The 24769-nt window shown below is 42.2% G+C and overlaps 1 protein-coding gene across 1 annotated transcript in view; it reads left to right on the forward strand.

The window, feature by feature from the left end:
- The window catches only part of LOC309563161 (vomeronasal type-2 receptor 26-like), a gene marked incomplete at both ends in the record, with an annotated part of 53992 nt that extends 33919 nt beyond the window's left edge, over window positions 1-20073 (forward strand). Inside the window, one exon of the mRNA XM_082267496.1 lies at window positions 19178-20073. Within this exon, the coding sequence (XP_082123622.1) occupies window positions 19178-20073 (896 nt within the window). The remainder of the gene's footprint in view (window positions 1-19177) is intronic.
- Between the last annotated feature and the right edge of the window lie 4696 nt (window positions 20074-24769).

A 24769-nucleotide genomic window follows, 5' to 3' on the forward strand; every position in this document is an offset into this window, starting at 1 on the left:
GTTTGTGTTACCTGAATTTCCTAAAGCGCAGTGGATTACAACATCGTCTATTAACTTAGTACAAGTAGTAGGGCTGCAACTAACGATTAATTTGTCTGTCGACTAATCTATCGATTATTTTTACGATTAGTCGACTAATCTAACGATTATTTAATTTTTTTGTTTTTTTGCTTAATCTAGTGTTCTTTCTTTGATTAGTTAAATAATCCTTTGAATAACTTTACAAAAAATGATACGTACAACTTCTAATATAATATTTCAACTTTTATTAAAGTTTTTCCAAAAAATACTTCAATGTGGTTGAAGTTTCAGTGGCAAAAATAAAATGTAAACAACACTTTAACATCAGGCAGGAATAATGCCATTAATTCAAAACCAAAAGCATTCAAACTGCCATATAAATTATAAAGCACTGCAGTGCTCAACAACACTAACTTGTGCAACTGTGCAAAAATACAAGAGACACATGAAGTGCCAAACACTTTAGGGCATCAGGCATGAAAAATGCCATATCTGCCTAACAGTACTTTAACTTCTTTAAACTACAAGTCAGCTCTCTGCCTTCAGGCAATCTTTTGCTGTATTGGCCATTATTTTTGGCCATTAATTTTGCACAGTGTTGAGCAGTGCTTTTGTTGGACTAGTTGGCTCCTTTAAAACTTGGTTACTTTTTTAGGTATGTTTTCCATATACTGTTTGACCAGTATTTTTTTGGTGTGTGTGTTACTTGTAAATGTAAAACATACCTAAAAACTAACATAGTTTTAAAGGAGCCAAGTCCAACAAAAAGCAAGCACCGCTCAACACTGTGCAAATTATAATGGCCAATACTGAGGAAAGATTACCTGAAGGCAGCCAACAGCCATCTTCTAGTTTAAAGAAGTCCAACAACACAACCCAAGAGAGTGCAACAGGTACAGGTTGGGGGCCTGTACCTACCTATAATATAGCATTTGCAATGGAAGAAGGTTAGCAGATCCAACACTTGTGCAAAAATACAAGAGAGTGAGACACATAAAGTGCCAAACACTTTAGGGCATCAGGCATGAAAAATGCCATATCTGCCTAACAGTACTTTAACTTCTTTAAACTACAAGTCAGCTCTCTGCCTTCAGGTAATCTTTTGCTGTATTGGCCATTACTTTTGCACAGTGTTGAGCAGTGCTTTTGTTGGACAAGTTGGCTCCTTTAAAACTTGGTTACTTTTTAGGTATGTTTTCCACATACAGTGTTTGACCAGTATTTTTTTGGTGTGTGTGTGTTACTTGTAAATGTAAAACATACCTAAAAACTAACATAGTTTTAAAGGAGCCAAGTCCAACAAAAAGCAAGCATCGCTCAACACTGTGCAAATTATAATGGCCAATACTGAGGAAAGATTACCTGAAGGCAGTCAACAGCCATCTTAGAGTTTAAAGAAGTCCAACAATACAACCCAAGAGAGTGAAACAGGTACAGGTTGGGGGCCTTTACCTATAATATAGCATTGCAATGGAGGAAGGTTAGCATATCGACATGCTCTGCAGTTAGGCTTGCTCTTTTTTTAGTCACAATGTTGCCAGCAACTGAGAAAAGCCTTTCAGATGGGGTTGATGTTGCAGGCACACACAAGTAACTCTTTACCAGCATGGCCAAGATGGGAAACCTCCCTTCATTTTCCTTCCACCATTTCAGTGGATTGTCTTCCTTTGGAATGGCCTGCTCACTAAAGTACATGTGTATCTCATTCCTCACAACTTCACTGTGAATTTCTGGATCTTGGATGTGAGTGTCATCCTCACCATTACTGTGGTGTTCATCTGAATCTGAACCGAGCAAAGAGTCCAACATAGACACTTGCCTCTTTTCTGAAAGTTTCATGTCTGGACTCATTGCACTGGCTGACTGAACCTGTTCCTCACATTGACGTTGATGTGTTTGCTCTTCCTCATATCTTCTTTTCTCTTCAAGAGCAAGAGCTTGGACCTTGAGGTGAACTTTTAAACTATCCTCTGCTGCCAGGAATTTTAGCTTGCGGAATCTGGGGTCCAGGGCTGCTGCAATAAGACATATATTTTCTCCTCCGTCATCTCTGAATTTAGTTTCCCTCTCCCATCTTGTGGTCATCTCCTGTGCAGCAACATTTTGGAAAGCCTTGACTGCCGCTATCTCGCAAATTGTGCTCTGTATGGATTTCTGGAGGCCTTTTACCAAAGGAGGTAGAGCGGAACCAGTCACATAGGACTCTCCACTCAAAAAAACAGTAGCACACTCAAAAGGCTTCAAGACTTGTTCCACTTCCTCAAGTAAGCTCCACTGATCATGTTTTAAATCCAGGAAGCGCTTCCCTCGTGGTGTGACATCAGGATCGGAAAGTGTGGCAGTCACAGGCCACCTCTGTTCAAGCAGGCGACTGATCATGTGTAAAGTACTGTTCCATCTTACAGATACATCATTTATTAGTGCATGATCAGGGGTACCCATTTGTTGTTGCTTTGCTTTAAGCTTTGTAGTGGCCAGCTCACTTTTTTTAAAATGTTCCACAAGGCACTTCGCAGCCCTCAGTGTCTTGCTGATCTGGGGATCCCTCAGGGCATGGTTGACAACTAGCTGCAATGTATGACCAGCACACCTGAGAGAAGAGATGCCAGGATGCTTTTCTTCCAAAATACGCAGAGCAGCGACAACATTTGAAGCATTATCATGAACAACTGCAATTACATTGGCCATGGATATCTCAAACTTCTCAGCTGCTTTTTCCACCCAGTTAGCAATGTTTTCAGCTGTGTGGCGATCTTCAAGTGGCATAGTGGTCAGATTGTAGGATATAAGCTTCCAGTCTTCATTAATGAAGTGGCATGTGACACCCAAGTATGCCTCTGTGGCAATACTGGTCCATGCGTCTGTGGTGAGAGCCATTTTGGATTTGACATCTTTGATTGACGCTTTCAATCTTTCAAAATTCTCCTCATATTTCCTCTCCATCAGCTTCGTGAAATGGGACCTGGAGGGAAGTGTGTATCCTGGGTAAAATGTGCTGATCATCTCACGAAATCCTTGACCGTCTACAATAGAAAGAGGTCTCATATCTTTAACAATCATGTTGAGTATGCTATTGGTAAGTGTAATGGCCACTTGGGGTGTGCAAGCAGTGACATCCTTTTTATGAAAGAAAAAATCTTGTACACAGCTTTGCCTCTTCCTGAGGAAAAACAACAATAATAATAATTAATGATAATAATAATAATTAATAACATTACCAATTTACACACATCTATGAATGCTCAGCCTCAACGCTAACAATATTAATTGTATTTTTTCTAGTAGAATTTTGAGATATCCATGGCCAATGTTGTAATTAATAATGCTGCAGACAGAGTGCAGTGACAGTCAAAATAGCTCTCAGGTGTGCTGGTGGTCATGATCATTGCACTCACTGCACTCACTTGTTGTCAATCATGACCTGAGGGATCCACAAGACAGACACTGAGGGCTGCAAATGCAAAATGCCTTGTATGTAGTCCACTCCATTTAAGAAAAGTGAGCTGGCCCGGCCTAAGCAATCATCAGCTAGCAATGCATTAATTAATATTGTTGAAATTAGTAGTACTAGTACTTACAAAGATGGCTCGTCCTTTGTGGTCAGTGCGCCAGGATGCTTTCTTCTGAGGTGCTCATGCATAGCAGTTGTGCTGCCGTGGTATGCCATTTCACTTTTGCAAAGGGAACAGAGGACCATTTTATTTGGCCTCTGCTGAAAGTATTCCCATACCCTTGATGACCGTGATTGGGCTCTCGCTGTCTTTTGTACTGGTGGTGTGCTGCTGGAACTGCTGCTGGAAGCCTTTTGTACTCTGCTGCTGGACGTGGAACCGCTGCTGCTGCTGGCTTTTTCTCCCCCAGGATCAGATGTCGCCATTACCGCTGCTGTTCCTCTATTTTAATGCAACTCGCGCGAGATGCGTGTGACGTCACGTCACGTGCTGACACGTCGATGCTTTTTCCGCACGTCGACGATTTTTTGTAGTCGACGCGTCGTGGCAGCCCTAACAAGTAGTGATATTTATATATTTAATTTTTCCTCTGTAATATAATTGCAGTTGCCTGCCAGTGAGTGTCAGGCCCACAGACTGTACTGCGCCCACTGCAAATGGACTGTTTGCGGTGCGTTAAATGGGGAGTTTGGTCTGTCAGAGTTTGTCCATGGAAGGGGGGAAAAGAACAAAGACGACATTATCCTGGATGATGAGCTGGAGCCAGGCCACTACACCGCGTCCATTTTAGTGCGAATGGGGGCCTTCATGCTCCAGTGTTTTAAGGGGGACCCCCATATAAAAAGCATAAAGGGCAAGAACCAGTACTGGGTGGCAACGTACTTTGAACCCCGGTACAAACAAAAAATGGTGGAAATGTTACCACCATCACTGAGGGCGGTCAGAATGCAGCACTTCCAGGCTTTGCTGCAATAAATGCTGCATTTTGCTTTTGCGTGCGCTGGCAGTGGAATTTCCACTTACAGAGAAACAGTTGCGGGTAGCAACCCAACAGCGCCTGCAAGAAGAGGGTGGTTTGACGATGTGTTGGTCACTTCAGATATGAGATCCTTCTTTCAACCGACCCATCGACAGCTGTACTCCGGATCCAGCATCAGGGAACGCCTAGACCGACAGGTGTCCATCTACATCAGGTTAACGGCCGATGTGGACGCTCTGAGGAGTGATGAACCCCTGGACTACTGGGTGGGCAGGCTTGACCTCTTACCAGAGCTTGCACAATTTGCAATGGAACTGTTGGCTTGCCCCTCATCCACTGTCCTGTCCGAAAGGACGTTCAGTGCAGCAGGGGGGATCGTGACCAATAAGCGCACTCGCCTAGCTCATGACAGTGTTGACTACCTCACATTTATAAAAATGAATGAGGCATGGATTTTGGAGGAATTCAGCACATGTGACCAGTAAACCATGTTTCATTAAAATTCCTCATGACAGGCCACAAATATCCCCCAGACCGCCATCCACCCACAACAATTCATGGTCCTTGTCTTCGGTACATAAAGCGGCAGAAAAGGCATTTCATGTCCATTGAATGCCTAATTTTTGAGGCCTTTTATGGCCGACACTTACTTCTGTATTCTGTGAATGCCTAATGTACCTCCAGCCACAGAATGCAACATTCTTAGCTGTCAGGTAAACCCATGTGGGCTAATTTTTGGGGCCTGGAATTGGCGACACTTAATTATTTATTCTGTGAATGCCTAATGTGCCTTAAGCCACAGAATACAACGTTCTTAGCTGTCAGTTAAACCCATGTGGGCTAACTTTCTGGGGCCTTTCATGGCCGACACTTACTTATTTATCCTGTGAATGCCTAATGTGCCTTCAGCCACAGAATACAACGTTCTTTCCTGTCAGGTAAACCCATGTGGGCTAATTTTTGGGGACTTTTATGGCCGACACTTACTTCTGTATCCTGTGAATGCCCAATGTACCTTCAGCCACAGAATACAGCGTTCTTAGCTGTCAGGTAAATGCATGTGGGCTAATTTTTGGGGCCTGTACTGGCCGACACTTACTTCTTTATCCTGTGAATGCCTAATTTTTCAGACTGGAATTGAAAATCAATGGGTCTGTAAATGTTCCGTCAAATTGTGGAATGGATGTGGACCCATTTTACAGATGTGTGAATGGACTCTATATGTATTTGACATCTATTTACTGGCTGCTGTCAGTTCTAGCTGATTTATGAAAAAAAAATTTTTTTTTGCTGTAGAAAAAAAAATAAAAAATTTAGGGCAACTTTTCCAATTGCAATACTTCTGTTATGACATTGTCCATGTGGTGGGACTATTTGTGCACAGCTAGTAAGTCTTTTGTGACTGAAAATATGACCTAAACATTTTTAAAGTTTGCCTCCCATTAAAGTCAATGGGGCCCGTCGCAAACTTGCGGTTCACGGACATTTGATGATGTTTGCGGCTAATGTTCGCGAACCGCCCCGGCCGATGTTCATCCATCACTATTGATCTCTTGAGATTACTCCCCCTCCAACGGGGTAAATATTTTTCAATGTCTTTTATTTCAAGATTTTTAGAGTCTTTCCTGTGACACTTTGCAAAATGTTGTGATAAACTGTCCCCAGTAAAGTCTTTATAGATATTGACTAAATGTTCCCCTATACGTATTCTGGCTGTACGTATAGTTCTTCCCACATATTGTTGTCTACAACCACATTGAAGGAGATATACAACCCCCTTGGTATGACAGGAGATGAATTCTTTAATTGGGTATTCCTTTCCAGTAACTGAAGAACTGAACTTTTTAGTTCTGATAATTTTCGCTTCCTTACATATTCTGTAATTTTTACATGGAAATAAGCCCTTCATGTCAGGAAATATCCTTGAGATGGTTGGTTTGTCTACCAGGTTTGGAGCTACCAGATCTTTAAGATTCTGGGCTTTTCCATAGATGATTTGCGGTTTATCTGGGAGTGTTGATCCAAGTATTTTATCCCCCTGTTGTCAGATCACTTCTTGGTAGAGGCCGAAATGCTGAGAGGGCTTCCCTTGCAGCTCGGTGTGAATCACCCCTGGAAGTGGGACAGGAGGTGACACGTCCCAAGGAGCACTGGACTTGTGGAGTGCAGGTAAAGGTCCACAAGGGTATCCGGAACAACTTGCAGGGCCTCTAGGGAATCAAGCAATGTGCAGGTAAAAGCCAGGCCGAGGGTCATACCCAGGTATCAGTCCAAACAGGTCGCCAAAACAAGGGGATTGAGCAGAAGCAAGTCCGTTGAGCAAGCCGGGATCGGTACACTAGAAGTCAGGCAGAGGACAAAAGAGCAAGGATGGTCACACAAGCCGAGGGTCAAACACTGGAGCAGGATCGAAGGGTCAGAGGAAGCCGTGGGTCAAAGCCAGGAAAGAGCAGACAGGTCAGGAACAAGCCGGGTCAAACGATAATCCAGGAAGTAGCAATGCTCAGGAAACAGGAAGAGCTGAAGACAATCCAGCAATTTGATGGGCTGAGCAGAGTCCTTTTATAGGCCAGTGAATTAGTCTATGGCCTGAGTCCATTGGAGCCATGGGAAGTACTGGCAAAGTTGCCAGTTGCAGCACAGCCATTTCACTGACAATGAGTCTATGGCCTGAGTCCATTGCGGCCATTGGAAATACTGGCGGAGTTGCCAGTTGCAGCATGGCCGTTTCTCTGACACCTGTAGAATTCCCCAATGTTTACAGAATATGTGGTTTAACCATCTATAGTTACTCGAAAATTGAGTAATAAAAGCATATTCAAATTTCAAATTTTTTATCTTCGAAGGTCACAGATTCCAATGTTTTCTGTTTAGATTGACCTATATTCCGAATTTCTTCATCCAGGACCTGTGAACTGTATCCTTTCTCCACAAATCTTTGTTTTAAGATCAAGGCTTGCTCTTTGAAGTCTAAGTCTTCAGTACAATTCCTCCTTATTCTTCTAAACTGTCCCTTAGGCGCTGGCCTTAACCAAGCTGGATGGTGACAGCTATCCAGTGCTATAAAGCCATTTGTATCTGTTGGTTTGGAGTATGACTTGGTTGAGAAATCAGAGCCTCTTCTAGAGAGGATTAAATCTAGAAAGTGTATGGAATTGAAGCTGTATTCATATGTGAACCTGATCCCCCAACTGTTACAGTTCAAATTTTCCATATAAGATCGTAATGAATCTTTACTTCCCTTCCATAACAACGTGTCATCAATATAGCGTCTCCATAATATCAACTCCTTGGCTCTATTTGAGATGACATTCCTGTCCTCCCATAGACCCATGAACAGATTTGCAAGACTTGGGGCAAACTTAGCTCCCATGGCTACACCTGTATGTTGTAGATAAAACTTATTACCATAATAAAAGTAATTATGCTCTATTCCAAAAATAAGAAGGTCAAGAATGAATTGTTTTTGTTTCAGTGGTATTTCATAATTCGAATCCAAGAATGTACTGATGGCTTCATACCCCATACTATGCGGAATAACCATGTAAAAATTTGCTACATCGGCAGTAACTAGTAACACTTCTCCCTTCACTTCTAACTGTGTAATTTCCCGCATGCACTGAGTTGTGTCTTTCAGGTATGCGGGGGTGTCTTGGACTAGTGGCTGTAGAAAAAAGTCTATATATTTCCCAATTCTGGATGTCACCGAATCTATGCCACTTACAATGGCTCTTCCTGGTGGCTTCGTTGGACTCTTGTGCACCTTTGGGAGATAGTAGATGGTTGGTATTCTCGGTGACAAAGGTACTAAAAACTATTTTTCTTTTTTATTCAGAATACCATTTTCGAAACCTTTGCAGATTAATTTTTCCAATTTCTTCTTATACAAATGAGTAGGGTCTCTTTTCAAAATTCCGCATGTATTTTTATCGGACAGGAGGTTTTGCATTTCCTCTGTGTATTCTTCTTTTTTTAATAACACGACCCCCCCTCCTTTATCCTCTGGTCTGATGATGAGGTTTTTATTTTTACACAATGTTTTAATTTCCCTCATTAGATCTTATTGCAGCTTATATTGTATCTCCTTATCATCTAATTATTTTAACACCAGGTCTTTAAACACCATAGTGTTGTTACTCTGTGTTCCTGGGGGATTAAACAAAGAAGCATTCCTAAGACCTGTAGGGATGAATGAGGTTTGTTGGTAGGATACATAGTTTCTCTCATTAGCTTTTGATAAGAAGTGTCTTTTAACATTCCATTTTCTGATGAATTTATGAATGTCTACAAAGGTTTCAAGCTTATTAAGGGGTTTCCTTGAAGCATATTTTAATCCTTTGTTGAGAGTGTGTTATTCCGAGTCTGTTAGTTGTACTCCACTCAAATAATGGCACTTTTCCACTGCAAGTACCGGCTCGGCTCTAGTCGGCCCCGCTTGGCCCTGCTTGGCCCGGTTTGCTTTTCCACTGCTGGTACCACATGGTACACTGTTGAAATGGTTCAGTACGGTACGGTATGGTTTGCTTTTCCACTGTTTATATTACTGATAAGTAGTGGGCAAGATTACTCTGTAGTTGCACCGCCTCTACTGCCGTGACATCATCTTAAGGAGACACAGCAATGGAGCCTATGGAGGGAAAAAAATAGCATGGGGGCAGAGCACTGCCCTGGGAAGTACCAATGCAAAAAAAATATATATACATAAAAAATTCCATTCAGCCAGGAGCAATGACTGACATTTACAAAAAAGTGTTTAATTGGCCAATAAATTACATTTCTCTGATGGCTTCATTGAAAAAAAAAGGGGTCTGCTATTTATTTTGGGGGACCTTTGCAGGAGCCATTTCTTCTTTTTTAGCAGGCAATGAAACATCATTTGTCAACAATATAGGGTATCATTATTTTTTTTTTGTATGTCACTTTTGCTGTAGCACATCCAATGAAGAATACTGAGCCTGGAAATATAGCTGCACTACACTGCAGACAGGTCATTGGGGGGTTAACACATTTCTCACTAAAATAAAATACTCACAATCCTATGGCCTCTCAACACACAGCGCTTCTCACTGCAGTGGTGTCGCATAAACAATGACAGTGATGATTATTGACCAATTACTGCCTTGTAGTGAGGACCAATCAGGCTGCATGGGAGGGGTTGTGGAATTTAGTACTGGTACGGTACGCTTGGAACCACAATCGAGGTGGTACTGTTTTAGCGAGCCGTACCGTTTGGTTCCATGCAGTGGAAAAGCGCCGCCGTACCGTACCGAACCGTTCCTATACCGTACCATGTGGTACCAGCAGTGGAAAAGCAAAAAAGCAAACCGAACCGTTCTGTTCCATTCAGTGGAAAAGCGCCATTAAAAATGCCTGGTTCTTCTGTTTTATCCTTCTTCCAAGTGGATCCCCCTCTACAGCCCCGCATTATTTTCTTCTTTTGCCCTTCTTGGGGCCCTGTCCTAAAAAAACTTGTTTTTTGGAAATGATAGGTGTTTTAGATTGTTGTGTTGCTACCACTTCTTCCCTTTCTCCATATTCTTCATGTCTAAGGGGTTCAAGCCTGTTATATAAAAAACTTGAGGATAGGGTCTCGGGGTATGTGGTGTGTCGGGGTAATTTCCCATATAGTCCAAAGGGACTCTTCTCGGGGATCTGGATCTCGAACGTCTATAATACCTCTCTGGTGAAGTATATTGATTATCATAATCTGTGATGATCTTGTCTGATCTTGTCCAACTGGACGTGGGTTTCCCTTCTTATTTTCCCCTTTGTGTTTCCCTGTATTATTATGACTTTGTGAGTTTTCTTTCAAAGGTTTAAATGTATTATTATTCCTTAGATTAGATGATCCTTGGACCTTCTTAGATGATTCTTGGGGAACAAATTCCCTTTTAGGTATTTCCTTGGGATCTTTAAAACCCACTTGTACGATAGTTCCCCTAGATGTACCTTCCCCAAGTGAATTCTGTGGATCAAAATTAGGTCCTTCTTTGTCTACTAGGTTAAGTTGTCATTTAAAGACTTTAGAGGAATGATAATCTTCCAAATCCCTAAAGTATGTCTTTCTTTTCTTTGCTTTTTGTTCCTCTTCTTCAATAGCCATTATTTCTCTAATTTCCTAATTATAAATTTTATAGGCTTCATCTTGCATGGAAGGGGACAATTTCTCCTTAATTTCTAAAATTTCTTTATTCAATTTAAACCCTTTCTTCTCTTCCTATCTATCAGAAAGTTGAGAAGGCTCATTTCTTCTCCATTAAAGAATTGGAACCATTCCAAGAGATCTGAGTCCCCCTGATCTGGATATATATTCCATCTTAGGCTCCTTGGGACCATTTTCTCTTGAACATATTTTCCCGGAATACAATATCCCATGAGGCATGTAACTCTGCCACCATAATGTTCTTAAGCCGCATAAAAATGCTTCTAAGATCTGTGGGGTCTGATAAATTCTTATCAAATACCTCCTCCACTGCTAATTTTCTTGAGCTATGGTATTCAAAAATATCCATGTGTATTATCCGCTGCTACCCATGTAGGTGAATATAAACAAATTCAATTGTGTAATGGGTGCGCTGATAAGTGTTGAAGCTGCAACCAAGATTATTTTGCCTATTATAGAAATTGTGAATGTTAAATAAATATGGTGCGCTAAAACTTGAAAAATGTGTCTGGTGTAAATCCAAATGAATATGCGAAAATCTACAAATAAATCTACAATCTGATATACAGTACAAGGTGAGTAAATGAATATGTGATTGATGAAAAAACAATATTCAAAAGTGCAGAAACAAATGTCCAATTCAAATCAAATTCCTCCACCATGCTTCTCCAAAAATGAAATGTAGGATCCAAGTGCTGGAAATCAAATAGGTGCTTTTTTCACTTCAAGAAAAACATGTGTGACTCCCACCACCTTAAAGGTTTCCTCCTTACCCGATGGATAAAAGTAAGGTGTAAATTACTCCAAATCAATCCTAGTGTAAGAAAAGAATCTCCAATACTGCAGACACACCCAGTGATAAGGACAAAATAATAAGCCTCTTACCAGAGCATAGTGTTACTGCACTTGAAAATATATCCCGCTAGGGGTTTCCTTCCTTCTACGTCAGCAGATTGGAAAGTAAATGATCTCCACGCACAAACCGATGTGGCTTAGGCACTTCTCTTTTTGACTCCACCAGAGTGTCATATGAAATAAAGAAAATGTGGCCAATAGTGCATTACCCTCAAACTTTATTAAAGCAGATGGTTAAATGCACTTACATTTCGTGTGTCTTAATACGATCAATGCATAGAATACCCTGTGGCCTCACCGCGTCCGGCTGCAGCACGGACTGTGGATGACGTGTGTGACGGCACGCCTCCTCACTGACGCGTTTTCTCCGAGTAGACTTCAACTGAGATAGGAGGGACGTGCGCGCCATCACATCCGCCTATTTATACACCTAGGAGGACACAATCCTTCTGGTGTCCGCAAAGAAATACCGGAAATGGATATATAGATCCTTCAAATTGGTATAAAATGAATTGAAAGGTAACGCTCTAAATTAATTCATTAAAACCATATAAAATGTGTCCCAAATTAAAATTATTGGTGCAAACGAGTAAAAACTCTTCTCCAATATATTATAAAACGTATAAGTGTTAAATTTTCTCATGTTGACACCAGAAGTATCTTTCTTCCTATCTATTCCACATGAGCATATTGTTTTTTCATCAATCGCATATTCATTTACTCACCCTGTATATCAGAATGTACATTTATTTCTAGATTTTTGCATATTTGTTTGGATTTACACCAGACACATTTTTCAAGTTTTAGCACAGGTCCATATATATATATATATAGTCAGTGAGCGTGTCCAAGGGCCACCCCCAACCGAGGGCAAGACCCCATATGTGCTGGAGTGTGCCCAAAGCCTGGGACGGGCCTCTCCCCTCTAATCGCTGGCCACTGCATGGTCTGCAAAATGGTGCCGGCCACAATCTGTCTCAAGTAAAGTGACGCCATCAGTCACCACCCCCCAGAGCATACAGTGCACAGGTGTGGAAATTACAGTGTCAGACAGAGTTGCCATTGCACAGAGGTAACCCCCTGATGGTCAGAACAAAACGTCAAACCACAAGGAGCATACGCACATAGAAACCAATGCATGATCATCAAATCAAATAGAACAAAAAAGAGAATAAAAAGGTCAAAAAGGCAACAGAGGTAAAAAGCCATAAACCAATGCACCTATATGTGTACACAGCCATGCAAAGGCCAAGGCACCCCTCAACACCCATGGCGAGCTGCAACCCGGCATGGGCACAACAGCAGCCATGCCCCAGTACATGCCCTCCAAAAATTTAGAAAAATGGAGGAACCAACAGTGATGCTCCAGCCAGATGGGCCACGCACCCACTCATAGTTGGGAAAGACACAATGACACACCGTGCAAATGGCACCAGCAAGATGGAAAGAAAAAGAGGGGACATAGGCCGGAGGCATCCTTTAGCAATTGAAGACAAAAAAAAGATAATATTTACTATTACAATTAAGTCAATTTTTATAATTATGTCCTAGTTGCAATTAAACATATCTCAAATGTTAGGTTGAATCCAATAATGTTCTCCCATGTGAGTTTACCATCCACAGAGTTTGCACCAGAACATCTCGAACAGAGAAAAAGTTCTAGTGAACATGCAAACTCTATTAAAGTTTATGGGGCATGAACATGAAAAGTCAAAGGTCCTCATTTTAAAGGCTTATTTGCAAGTTATTGCCATAAAAGTGTATGGGGACCCGGGTACTGTCCTAAGGGACATGTATCACTGCAAACTTTTTTTTTTTTTTTAAACTATAATTTTTACAGGAGCAGCGATTTTAACCACATCCCGCCCGCCCTATAGCAAATTGACGGCGGGATTGTGGTTGTATTATCCTGACCGGACGATATATGACGGCGGCAGGATAATACAGCTCTGCGCGCCCCCCAGAGCGGCAATCGGTGATGCGAGGTGTCAGTCTGACTCCCTGCATCTCGAATCTCGGTAAAGAGCCTACTTATGTATGCTCTTTACCATCTGATCAGCCGTGTCCAATCATGGCTGATCACATAGTAAACAGGAAAAGCCGTTGATCGGCTTTCCTCAGTACGTGCCTGACAGGCACGAGTAAAGGAGCGCCGATCGGCGGCTCCTCTGACAGGGGGGGGGGTCGGCACTGGTAATCAGATCATTGATTACCAGTGCAGACCCTCGGGGGGTGCCACTAGAACCACCAGAGATGCCCACCCATGACCCCAGGGATGCCCACTTATGACCCCAGGAATGCCCACTGTGATGGTGTTCACCATCACTGGAATTTAAGGACAGATGGGTGAGGGGTTGAATTGCTTCATTTTTGTCAGCAAGGTCAATTGTTCCCTTTGCCATGAGGTTTCTGAGCAGGAAGTGCATTCCTAATATGGTCATCCCAGGAAGTTCTGAGGAGCCGGACTGTCTGGGGTGGCTCCCCATTCAACTATTGTCAGGTGGGCTAATGCTAATGACCGCACCTGTTGTCTGCTAAGGGAGGTATTGACACAGAGTAATGTGTATTCAGGGCTCGTTAGACAACCACTGTTCTGTGTCTGACTATTGTGTACATTGATTGCCCCCTGGGGCTTCTGTCTCCTTGCATTGGTCAAAGTTATCTGACCAATCACTACTGACTCATTTTCAAGCCCTCATTTGCATTGGTCAAAGCTATCTGACCAATCCCTGTTGACTCATTTCAAGCCCTCATTTGCATGGATATTCCACTTTCTGTATAAAGTGTGCTGTGTTCTTCCAATAAATGGTCTTCCTGTTTGAACATACATACAGCCTGCCTGGTGTGTGTTCTAATGGATTCCGAACGGCACATAGCTGTAGTTCGGATCCCGGATCCTTGGTTGACCGAACCATTAGACGATGCGATCTGCAAGCTGACTGACTAGAAACAGAGGAGTGTCGGGAGAGCGGACAGGGCGAGCAAGGGTCTCGTCACACCCGCTATGGCCACCAGGGATGGCAATCAGGGCTCAGGGAGCCCCCCATTGCCCTCCCCATCAGTGCTGCCCACCAGTGCCCTCCCTATCAGTGCTGCCCACCAGTGCCCATCATTGCCACCTATCAGTGTCGCCCACCAGTGCCCATTATTGCCCGCCAGTGCCGCCTATCAGTGCCCATTAGTGCCCATCAGTGCTGCCCGTCAATGCCGATCAGTGCCGCCTATCAGTGCCCACCAGTGCCGCCTATCAGTGCCCATCAGTGCCACCTATCATTGCCCATCAGTGTCACCTATCAGTGCCCATCAATGTCGCCCATCAGTGTTCAGCAGTGCTGCCTATCAGTGCCCACCAATACTGCATATCAGTGCTACCTATCAGTGCAACATATCAGTGTCTACCAGTGCCGCCTATTAGTGCTACCTATCAGTGCCGCCTATCAGTGCCACCCCATCAGTGCCACCCCATCAGTGCCACCCCATCAGTGCCTCCTCATCAGTGCCTGTCAGTGCAGTCTCATCAGTGCTCATCAGTGCAGGAAAAAACTTATTTATTTACAAAATTGTATAACATAAACAAAAAAAAATTTTTTTTCCAAACTTTTCGGTATTTTTTTATTTATTTCGCAAAAAGGAAAAAACCCAGAGGTGATCAAATACCACCAAAAGAAAGCTCTATTTGTGGGGGGGAAATGACATAAATTTGGTGTAGGTACAGTGTTGCATGACCGCGCATTTGCCATTCAAAATGCAACAGCGCTAAAAGGGGAAAATTGGCCTGGGCAGGAAGGGGGTGAAAGTGCCCTGTATTGAAGTGGTTAATAATGCTTAAAGTGAAACAATATAAATGAAAAATGTATTTAAATATTGTGCCTGGGGGGTCCCCTTAATGTGCTTATAAAGTGGCACATCTGTATGATGTATGGAGCCTGCTGCAGCAATACTGACATTTCTAAAGGAAAAAATGTAATTTAAACTTGCTCGCGGCTGTAATGTTTTTGTCGGCTGCTGGCAATACAGATAAAAAAAAATGAAAAAAAACCCTGCCAAATATATAAAAAAAAAAACCGGCGTGGGATCCTCCATAACGATCAATACCAGACCCTTATCTGAGCATGAGGCCTGGCCGGCCATGATAGGGGGGACAGACGAGTGAGCGACCCTAACCATACCAGGCTGATTGCCCCCAACATGGGGAGGGTGCAGCACCTATGTTGCACTGGAAGGGATGTTGATCACTGGTACACTGTGACCGATATTTTATGTTTAAACAAACTTTATTGAAAATTTTCAAAACATACAACATTATGCATCAGCCTTCAAGTAGCTGAGATGGAAATCAATAAACAATACTGATAGGATAAACATGGTCAAAGACACAATCAAGATCAACGAATCCTGAGGGGATAGGGGGAGGATGGGGGAGTTGGGAGATGAAAAGGGAAACAGGAAGGGAGGAGGAAAGAAACAGGCAAAGAGGGGGGGGGGTAAGAAGGGGAATCAGGTATGGCTCTGGAAAACAGATGGAATATGGCCAGTGGGGCGCACTAGACCCCAAGATCATCAGGCCCTGGGTCTTCAGGGGAAACATAAATCTGAAGTTCACTGGTAGTTTAATTAAAAGGAGGGGCATGCTATTTAGGAAGTTTGAGGGATAATCAAATAGTAGTGAAAAAAAAAACCTACTGGATGGATATAGAATGTGACCGATAAAAATGGGAAGTAGCCTATGTCTGGACAGATAGTCCTCATCCCGGTTCAAGAATTTGAGAGAATGTATGTTCCACAACAGTGATCCCAGAATACACTGATGATAGGAAAGGAAGTAGGGACTATAACGGACTAAATGGTCAAAGATTTATAGGTAAGCAGGGAGAACAAGAAATGTTAAAATTTAACAATATTTATTCAAGGAATAATAAAAGTCGACACATAGAAAATGAAAAAGGTAATACAATACAACATGTTTCACATATAACGTGGTAGTAGTCAATTAAACGGGTGAAAGCCTTATGTTCAATGCATTTCGCCTTCAGCTTCGTCAGGAACTCTGGCATGATACATTCACCCTTTTGTAGAGTTAGGACTACATTGAGACCTTCAAAATGTATTCGTAAAGAAGAAAAGAAATATATATGAGTACAAATACATATCCTGATAGTTGGAAGAATCTACAATTTTCATTTCAACCTTTGTAAAGGTATATATCAGATCATGAAAAGATAAACCTACAGCTTACCACACTTAAGAATGTTGTTCCTAATACAAAGAAAAAGAAAAATTGGACCAAAGATTGCGTCTCCCAAGAGCTTGCCTCATGGCTCTGAACCAAACAGTCCATGGCAGAGCCCACTGAGGGTCCTCCATGGAGGTGGTTTAAAGGTATGGACTGGGCCAGTCTTGAATGGATGCCACCACAACGGACAATAGGTGGAGCCCAGGGTTCTGTAAACAAAAATAATATACGTTGTATAATATATCTGATGTCATACACCTTTATTGGATACAAGTAGACATCAATTATTGTGTGAGGACTAATAAAGGCCCCTATGGGGTTAAAAACACGGATGACAAAAAATATATATATATGCACTCCAGAACTGCCGGGTCAAGGGTCAACTCTGGGGCTAAGCAGAGAAGATGAGGACGCTAAGCCAAATTTCCCATCCATATTCAAAATATCGAGTTTATGGGGGCAGCAGATGAAAGTATTAGCTACCAACGGGTTGGCCAGAGCAACCATATATATATGACTAGTATGCAGTCTGATCGACCAAATGTATAGTCTAATCGACAAACAGGGCCCGGAGTTTTGCAGTCCCCAAAGCAGGGCTGGAGTATCAAAGGTGGTCAAACAAACGAATCAAAAAGAAGCCCCATGTGGTGCGGGCTTGGGTGTCTTACCTTTGAACCAGTAAAGCCGTGGGTCGGGAGAGCCGCCATGACTCATCCTCCCGCGCCCACGGCTTAAGACTGGTCCCACCGGAAGTGATGTATGTCCGCAATCATCACTTCCGGCGCGGGCGCCATACTGTCGGATGTTCGTCACTAGAGGTCAAATGCTCTCCGTGGCTTACATCCGCACCGGCTGTGTCGGCCGGAGGGGGCGAGCACAAAAGCTGTCCCCTGCTTGGCGCCCGAATCCATACCCGACAGGGAGCCAAAGGACAAGCGGGGCACAATCCGGATCCATTACATTGAAAACAATCATATATACAGTATTGTAAACTGCAACATTGTATGGGGTAAATTTTAAACAGAAACAAAGAAAGGAACAAACCTTATTAGGATATAGTAATCATAAAGCATTCGGAACCTATCAGGGACATACCTGTCCTACTGACAGTTACTATATACACATCAGACAGGCAACTCTAAATATAAAGAAATAAGAATGGGATAAATAAAAAATGGTAGGGTAGCTAAAGAAGGGAAAAGGGGAGGGATGGGAAGGAGTGGAAATGTGGGGGAATGGAGGGAAAAAGAATCCATCCACCTGTTATAGGATATACATATGGCTGAAAGGCAAATGTACCGGTAAGAGCATTCTGTATTGTAAGCATTCTAGAAAGTGGTCCCCCTGGTACCTTAAAAAAGGACCCATAAAAAATAATAAATAATAAACTAGCATCCCCATACCTGGCTTCCTCCCACATGTAAGAAAGTTCAGTAGGGAACATTGGTCCCCATTTGGAGGTTCAATATAGCCTGTATAACAGATAAGGTAATAAAAAGCATACAACAAAGGAGAAGATAAACAATAATTATTAAATGAACAAATAGGCCTCAATAACTGAGGCTTTATAAGAGTAAAACAGAAAAATGAATTTTACTGCTGGAGAATTGCAGAATGTTAAGTTTTGAGTTGTGAGATGAGTGTCTGCATACATTCTGACTAATGGCTACTCAGTAATGGGGCCAATTGTTGGAACGACCTGGGGGGACCAAATAAACCGTTCAGAAGTCTAAAGAAAGGGCTTGTATGAGACAGCTGTATAGAATGTGACCGATATTGATGGTCACTGGTACACTGTGACTGATAATGATAATCACTGGTACACTGTGACAAATGTTGATTTGACACTGGGTACAGATGTTAATCACTGGTACACTGTGACAGATGTGGATTATTATTGGTAAACTGTGACAGATGTTGATTGATCACTAGTACACTGCAACAGATGTGGATTGGACACTGTGACAGATGTGGATTGGGGACACTGGCTGGGTGATCAGCATGTGAAAAACAGTTAAAATTCTTCAAAACTCGCTGATCCCCAGCTGGCAACACAGTTTGGCTCACTCTCTCCTCACTTGCAAGCTCTATGTGAGGAGAAATAGAGCAGATTGAGTAACAGGCAGAATTGTTTAATTGTGTCCAATCACATCCATCATGTAATCAGAAGCGACAATCACAGAGCCTATATGCCGATCGGTGATGCGCTGTGTCCAAGAGACACAGACATCATGGGATTGCGTCAATAGACCACTAAATTATATACAGTATTTAGGTCATTTATTAGATTATATTTTTTTACAAATATATTTGTATTATATTTGCTGTATATCATATTTATTATATTCTCTTTTCCTCCCCCCACAATGCACTGATAGAAATCCCATTGCTAGCTGTGAGACAACACAAGACAATTGATTTTGTCAGAAGCTCTGACCCCGATGCTCATTGTGTTTGTATTGTTCTTCCTGCAGACAGTGACAACTGCATGAAATGTCCTGATGAAGAATGGCCAAATGAGAAGAAGGATTGTTGTGTTCCAAAATTGGTGGAGTTTCTCTCCTACACTGATGATCCCATTGTTGCAGTATTTTCAGCTGTCTCCTCCATCTTCTGTTGTCTTCTGACTGGTTTAATATTGGGGATATTTATACATTACCGGGACAACCCCATTGTTAAAGCTAATAACCGGAACCTGAGCTATCTTCTCCTGGTCTCCATCATGCTGAGCTTCCTCTGTGTCTTCTTGTTCCTCGGCCGTCCAGTAGATGTGACCTGCATGCTGCGTGTCACCTCTTTTGGTGTCATCTTCTCAGTTGCCATTTCTTCTCTACTTTCCAAAAGTATCATGGTGTGTATTGCTTTTAAAGCCACCAAACCTGGGAGTCCCTGGAGGAAATGGATGGGAGCCAAACTGCCCAATTTGATCATTTGTGTCTTCTTACTGGTCCAAGTCATAATCTGTGTCACTTGGTTGTCTATTTCTCCACCCTTCCAGGATCGGGACACTCATTCTTATCAGGGGAAGATTATCATTCAGTGTAATGAGGGTTCAGTTTTTGGCTTCTACTCTGTCCTGGGCTATATGGGGCTTCTGGCAGCTGTGAGTTTCATTATAGCCTTTTTAGCCAGGACATTACCGGACAGTTTTAATGAGGCCAAGTACATCACCTTCAGCATGCTGGTGTTCTGCAGTGTCTGGATTGCCATGATCCCGGCCTATCTGAGCACCAGAGGGAAATACATGGTGGCTATGGAGGTTTTTGCTATAATGGCATCAAGTATTGGACTTCTTGGCTGTATATTTTTCCCAAAATGTTACATAATTCTGTTCAGACCTGACCTGAATACAAAAATATGTATCCACTAATATGTATGGATCAAAACTGGGTTATCAGTAGTTATAGCATTATCTTTATTGTTGTTAATTTTAGTATTTAGTTAGTGTATTAAGAATGAACATATATAAACATTTAATACTTAAAGTGGATGTAAACCGCATTCATGAAAGTTGAACTAAGCACATATATAAATGTAGTGTTTACTTGTTTACTTATCTCTCTCCAAAGCGCTAACTGCCATTTCTCTCTGGTGCTTTGTTCCTCTGTTATCAGCATGAGTTACTTCTGACAAGCTCTCCACCAACACATGAGATAACAGTAGCTGAAAATTTGTGTTGGGGAGGAAGCTTAGAGCAGGGAGCTTGTCTATCCAGACTACAGCTCTGCATGTCCCTTTGTTCCTCTGCCTATATTGAGAGGGGGTGAGTTACTTTCCTCCAATCAGCTCTTAAACAGTGTAAGTCCATTCTCCCCACCCACTTCTATGTGCTGCTAAAAGAGAAAGAAGGATTTTTAACATGATCTGCACTTTCCAATGAGTGTAGAATGCTGAAGACAGCAGATATACAGGTAAAATTTATGTAGGAGGATTTCTTTCATTGATGTGTATCATCTGAGGCTATTCACTTCACTGGGTATATGTGAGGGTTTACAATCACTTTAACTCCTTTGGATGGTGCGTGTACTTTTTGCTCTGGACACCAATGGTTTTAGACACTTTGTTTTTTTTTTGGAAACCTTGTTCTCTGCTGGGTGTAGTGGTTCCCCCAACTAGCCGTTATCTCACTACAAAACAATGCAATCACTTAGTGAGGAGGAACCACAGTAACGAGAAGGGGACAACATATCCAAATCATTGTAAAGCGTCAGATACCAGATACACACATCACTCTTCAAGAGAGGAAAGATTTCAATCACCACCTAGCAGACAGACAAATATTAAACATGATCTTTCATAAACTGATTGTAATGTATTTTTAGTGTCAGGGTCACTTTATTATATTATACTGTATGTAGATGTATCCGGCTATATTAATAAATATATTTAGTTTGGTGTATTCTAAATTAATTTTAATATTAGTTAAAGTTGATGAAAGCATGTTCTCAGTAAGTTCATATATTAGGTCATATGTTGAGTTAATTTTAAAGTACATTTTCTATATAGGACCTAATTAAAAATCTTTCTCTTTGTATACAAGTCCTTGTAAACTGCTGCCACAAGGGAACATTCGGCTTCCCTATACAATGCTGCAGAGACAACACTCCTACCCCACACCTTGCCAAATCCTGAAAGGAAAACATCTAAAGCAAAAAAAAAACAGGTTCCAGGTGCTCATTGATCAATCATAGGTTTTATTCTGAAGAAAACATTAAAAAAAAAATAGAATTATGTTCACTTATTTTTTTTTTTTAAATACATTTTATTTGAGTTTTCAAAAATACAAAAACCTTGTAGGAGAACTGTAACCAAAGTCATATAAAAATAGTAGATCCAAGAAAATAAAACACCGACTAATTGTCGAAAACAACTCGGGCCATAAGGAGAAAAAAGGGATGGGGGGGGTGGTGAAAGTGTGTAAGGAACAGAGCGAAGTACACAGGAGAAAAAGAACAAGAAAGGAAGGAAGGGGGGTGGTAGGGGACCTGTACATAACCATAGCATGTCAATGGCATAAGGTGTCCCTGACATGCAGAGCCGCCATCACCCTCGGCCCACCAAGGGATTGGAGTGAGGGACAACAGCAGCCCTGCCCGTCAGGTCCAGCTGACCGTAATGCTTTATACAACATCTCGGCTTATTGATAATAAAAACCAGTAGGTATATTATAGTGTTGATTCATCGGGGTAGGGGTTGGAAGCATGGAAAGTCAAGGAATGGAGCAGTTCATATCCAGAAAGTCCTGCGTGAAGGCATGGGTAGCCCTATCAGAAGACGAGGGCTCCTGCAGGGCTTCCTTATACGCCGTCCATTTCTTCCAAAAGCATTGAGGGTTGGCTTTATTAATGGTTAAGTCCAAATGTTCCTTAGTGAAGAGGAATGTCATACTGACTTCTTGAATATCACTCTTTTAGCAATCATGTAGCATGTTATAATCCAGGGTTTGTGGGAATTGATAATCTTAACAGAAGCTTTGGTGTGTATCTTTGCTGATGGGAAAGGAAGTTCACCCAGGTAGCCAAAGAGGAGGGCAAAAGGATTGTTTGAGGGTGGAAGTCCAGGGACCCTAAGCACCAGTGTTTCAACATGTGCCCAAAAAGAGGAGACCATTTTACATGACCAAAGACGGTGATAGAGTGTGGGGCACCATTGCAAGCACCACGAGCATGCTTGAAACAGTGAATGCATCGGTGAGGAGGAGAAGGGTGCATAACCATGGTGCATTATCTTTAGCTGCTGCTCCCTCCAGAATTCGTTGCAGAAGAACGTACAGGTAGAGTTGTAGCCTGCTATTATAAATGGTTTTGATCCAGTACAGGATAGGGCTTTGTCCCATGAGGTATGTAATGAGTCTTTCTTGTTGGATTCAAGCAAAATTTGTATGGGACGGTAGAGGTCAGAGAGTGAGCGGGGTTCTTTCTGGATGATTAAGTCCAAAACATTGGAGGCAAAGCGAGTTGAGTCATTTCAACACAGTGAATTTACATGGGCAATAAGTTGGTATATGTAGAGATAGTGGCTAGATGGGATGGTGTACTGGTCTTGAAGAGTCTGGAAAGGTAGAGGAGTTCCTAAGGCAGGATCGTACAGTTGAGCAAAGTTTTTCAGACCCCTGGAGGCCCATAAGGGATATATTGATTCCAGGCCCAGTGGTTGGAGAGCTGGGTTACCCTTGATAGGTAAATGGGGTGATAAAAGTTGGGGACATCACAATTTTTTCCTTATTTCTCTCCAGGCTACTCGAGTGTCTCTCAGCAGAACATTTTGACGCATTATAAGAGGCAGGTATTTTTGCTTGCAATGAAGAATGACTGCCAAATCAAAAGGATGAGCCAACTGAGATTCCATTGAGTAGTCTGAGAATACGGAGGTGCCATTGATCCAATCCATACCCACTCTCAGTAGACAACAGATATTGTACAATCTTTTATCAGGGAGGTTAACACCTCCATTGTGTTGGGAGGGGAACAATTTATGGAGGGCGATTCGGGGCTTTTTGGCAGACCAGAGAAGCATGGAAAGAGATTTATGTAGTTGTTTTATGTTGATGTGCTTGATAAATAATGGTAACATTTGCATGAGATACATTAATTTTGGAAGGCTGACCATCTTAAATAAATGACATCTACCAAGGAAGGAGAGGGGAAGTTTGGCCCAATTTTCTAAGTCTCGAATGATTTCAAGCAAGAGAGGGGTATCATTTAAGTTATATAGGGTGGAAGGAGATTTACCAATCATAACACCAAGGTATTTAATGTGGGAATTTGCAATGGCAAAGGGGGAGGAAGAGGTCCAGTGTAAAGTATGGGGAGCGCCCAGAGGAAGGATTTCACTCTTATTATAGTTAATGCGGAGTCCAGAACAATGCCTAAACCTGTCAAATACCGTATGTTTTTGATGGTATGTGCATCCTTTGCTGGGTTTAAAGTGAATAAGAGGATGTCATCCGCAAATAGTATGGATGTGAGTTCCTCCTGTCCTATGGTGACTCCATGCAGAGGGGCATGGAATGTAAGAAAGCGGGGTGGGGGCTCTAACGCAAGGTTGAAGAGAAGTGGAGAGAGGGGGCATCCCTGGTGAGTACCCTTGTGTAATGGGATGGGGTTGGAAATATGTTGGGGAGTTACAATTTTTGCAGTGGGGGAAGCGTACATTTCTGAGATCAAATGTAGGAAGGGACCTGTAAAGCCGAATTTGTGGAGTGTGAGGTGGAGCCATTGGAAGCTGACATTGTCAAAGGCTTTTTCTGCATCGTGGGTGATTATGGCAAGATTTGAGGAGGGATTAATTTGTTGTTGGGAAAGAACAGCCAGAACCTTGCGGATATTCGCTGTTTCTGAGCGGCCTTTGGTGAAGCCTGCCTGTGACGGATGAATGAGAGAGGGCATTATCTGGGCCAGTCTATTTGCTATGATTTTGGAAAGTAAGTTAGCATCTAGGTTGATCAGGGAAATTGGACGATATGATCCCAGTTCAGTTGGGTCTTTACCCGGTTTAGGGATACGTTTTATCTATATATCATATAATATTGATTTTGTCATGAATTGTTGATAATTGTTTTTTTATAACTTAATATTTTATTGAGAACTGGACTGTATTGTTCGGGTTCGTACTGGACTTTTGGGTATTCGGTAACCGGGACGCGGACCGAACATTTCACTATATGTTCGGGTACTGTCCATTGTTCGGTAATGTTATTTGATGTTTTGGTGCGGTTTTAATGGCGTGGTTTCAACAGGTGCAAGGCAGCCAATCAGCAAGCGTTTAACTAGTGTGCCCTTAGAAGCCATCACAGCCATGCCTACTAATGGCATGGCTGTGATTGACCAGTGCAGCATGTGAACCCGGAGTCTATATAAGCTGGAGTCACATAGCGCCGCACGTCACTCTGCTATAACTATTCTAGGGAGAGGTTCCTGACTGCTGCTGAGGGAGAGATAGGAGATTATTGTAGGGTCAGGCTGGAGATTGCTTTGAGGGAAAGCATAGGAAGAATCTTCTTAATCAGACAGCGATCTACATTGATTGTATTGTGTGGGGGTGCAGTGCACAATCTTTGTGCCCTG

This window comes from Pelophylax lessonae, assembly GCF_965119305.1.
Source record: "Pelophylax lessonae genome assembly, chromosome: 1".
NCBI lineage: Eukaryota > Metazoa > Chordata > Amphibia > Anura > Ranidae > Pelophylax > Pelophylax lessonae.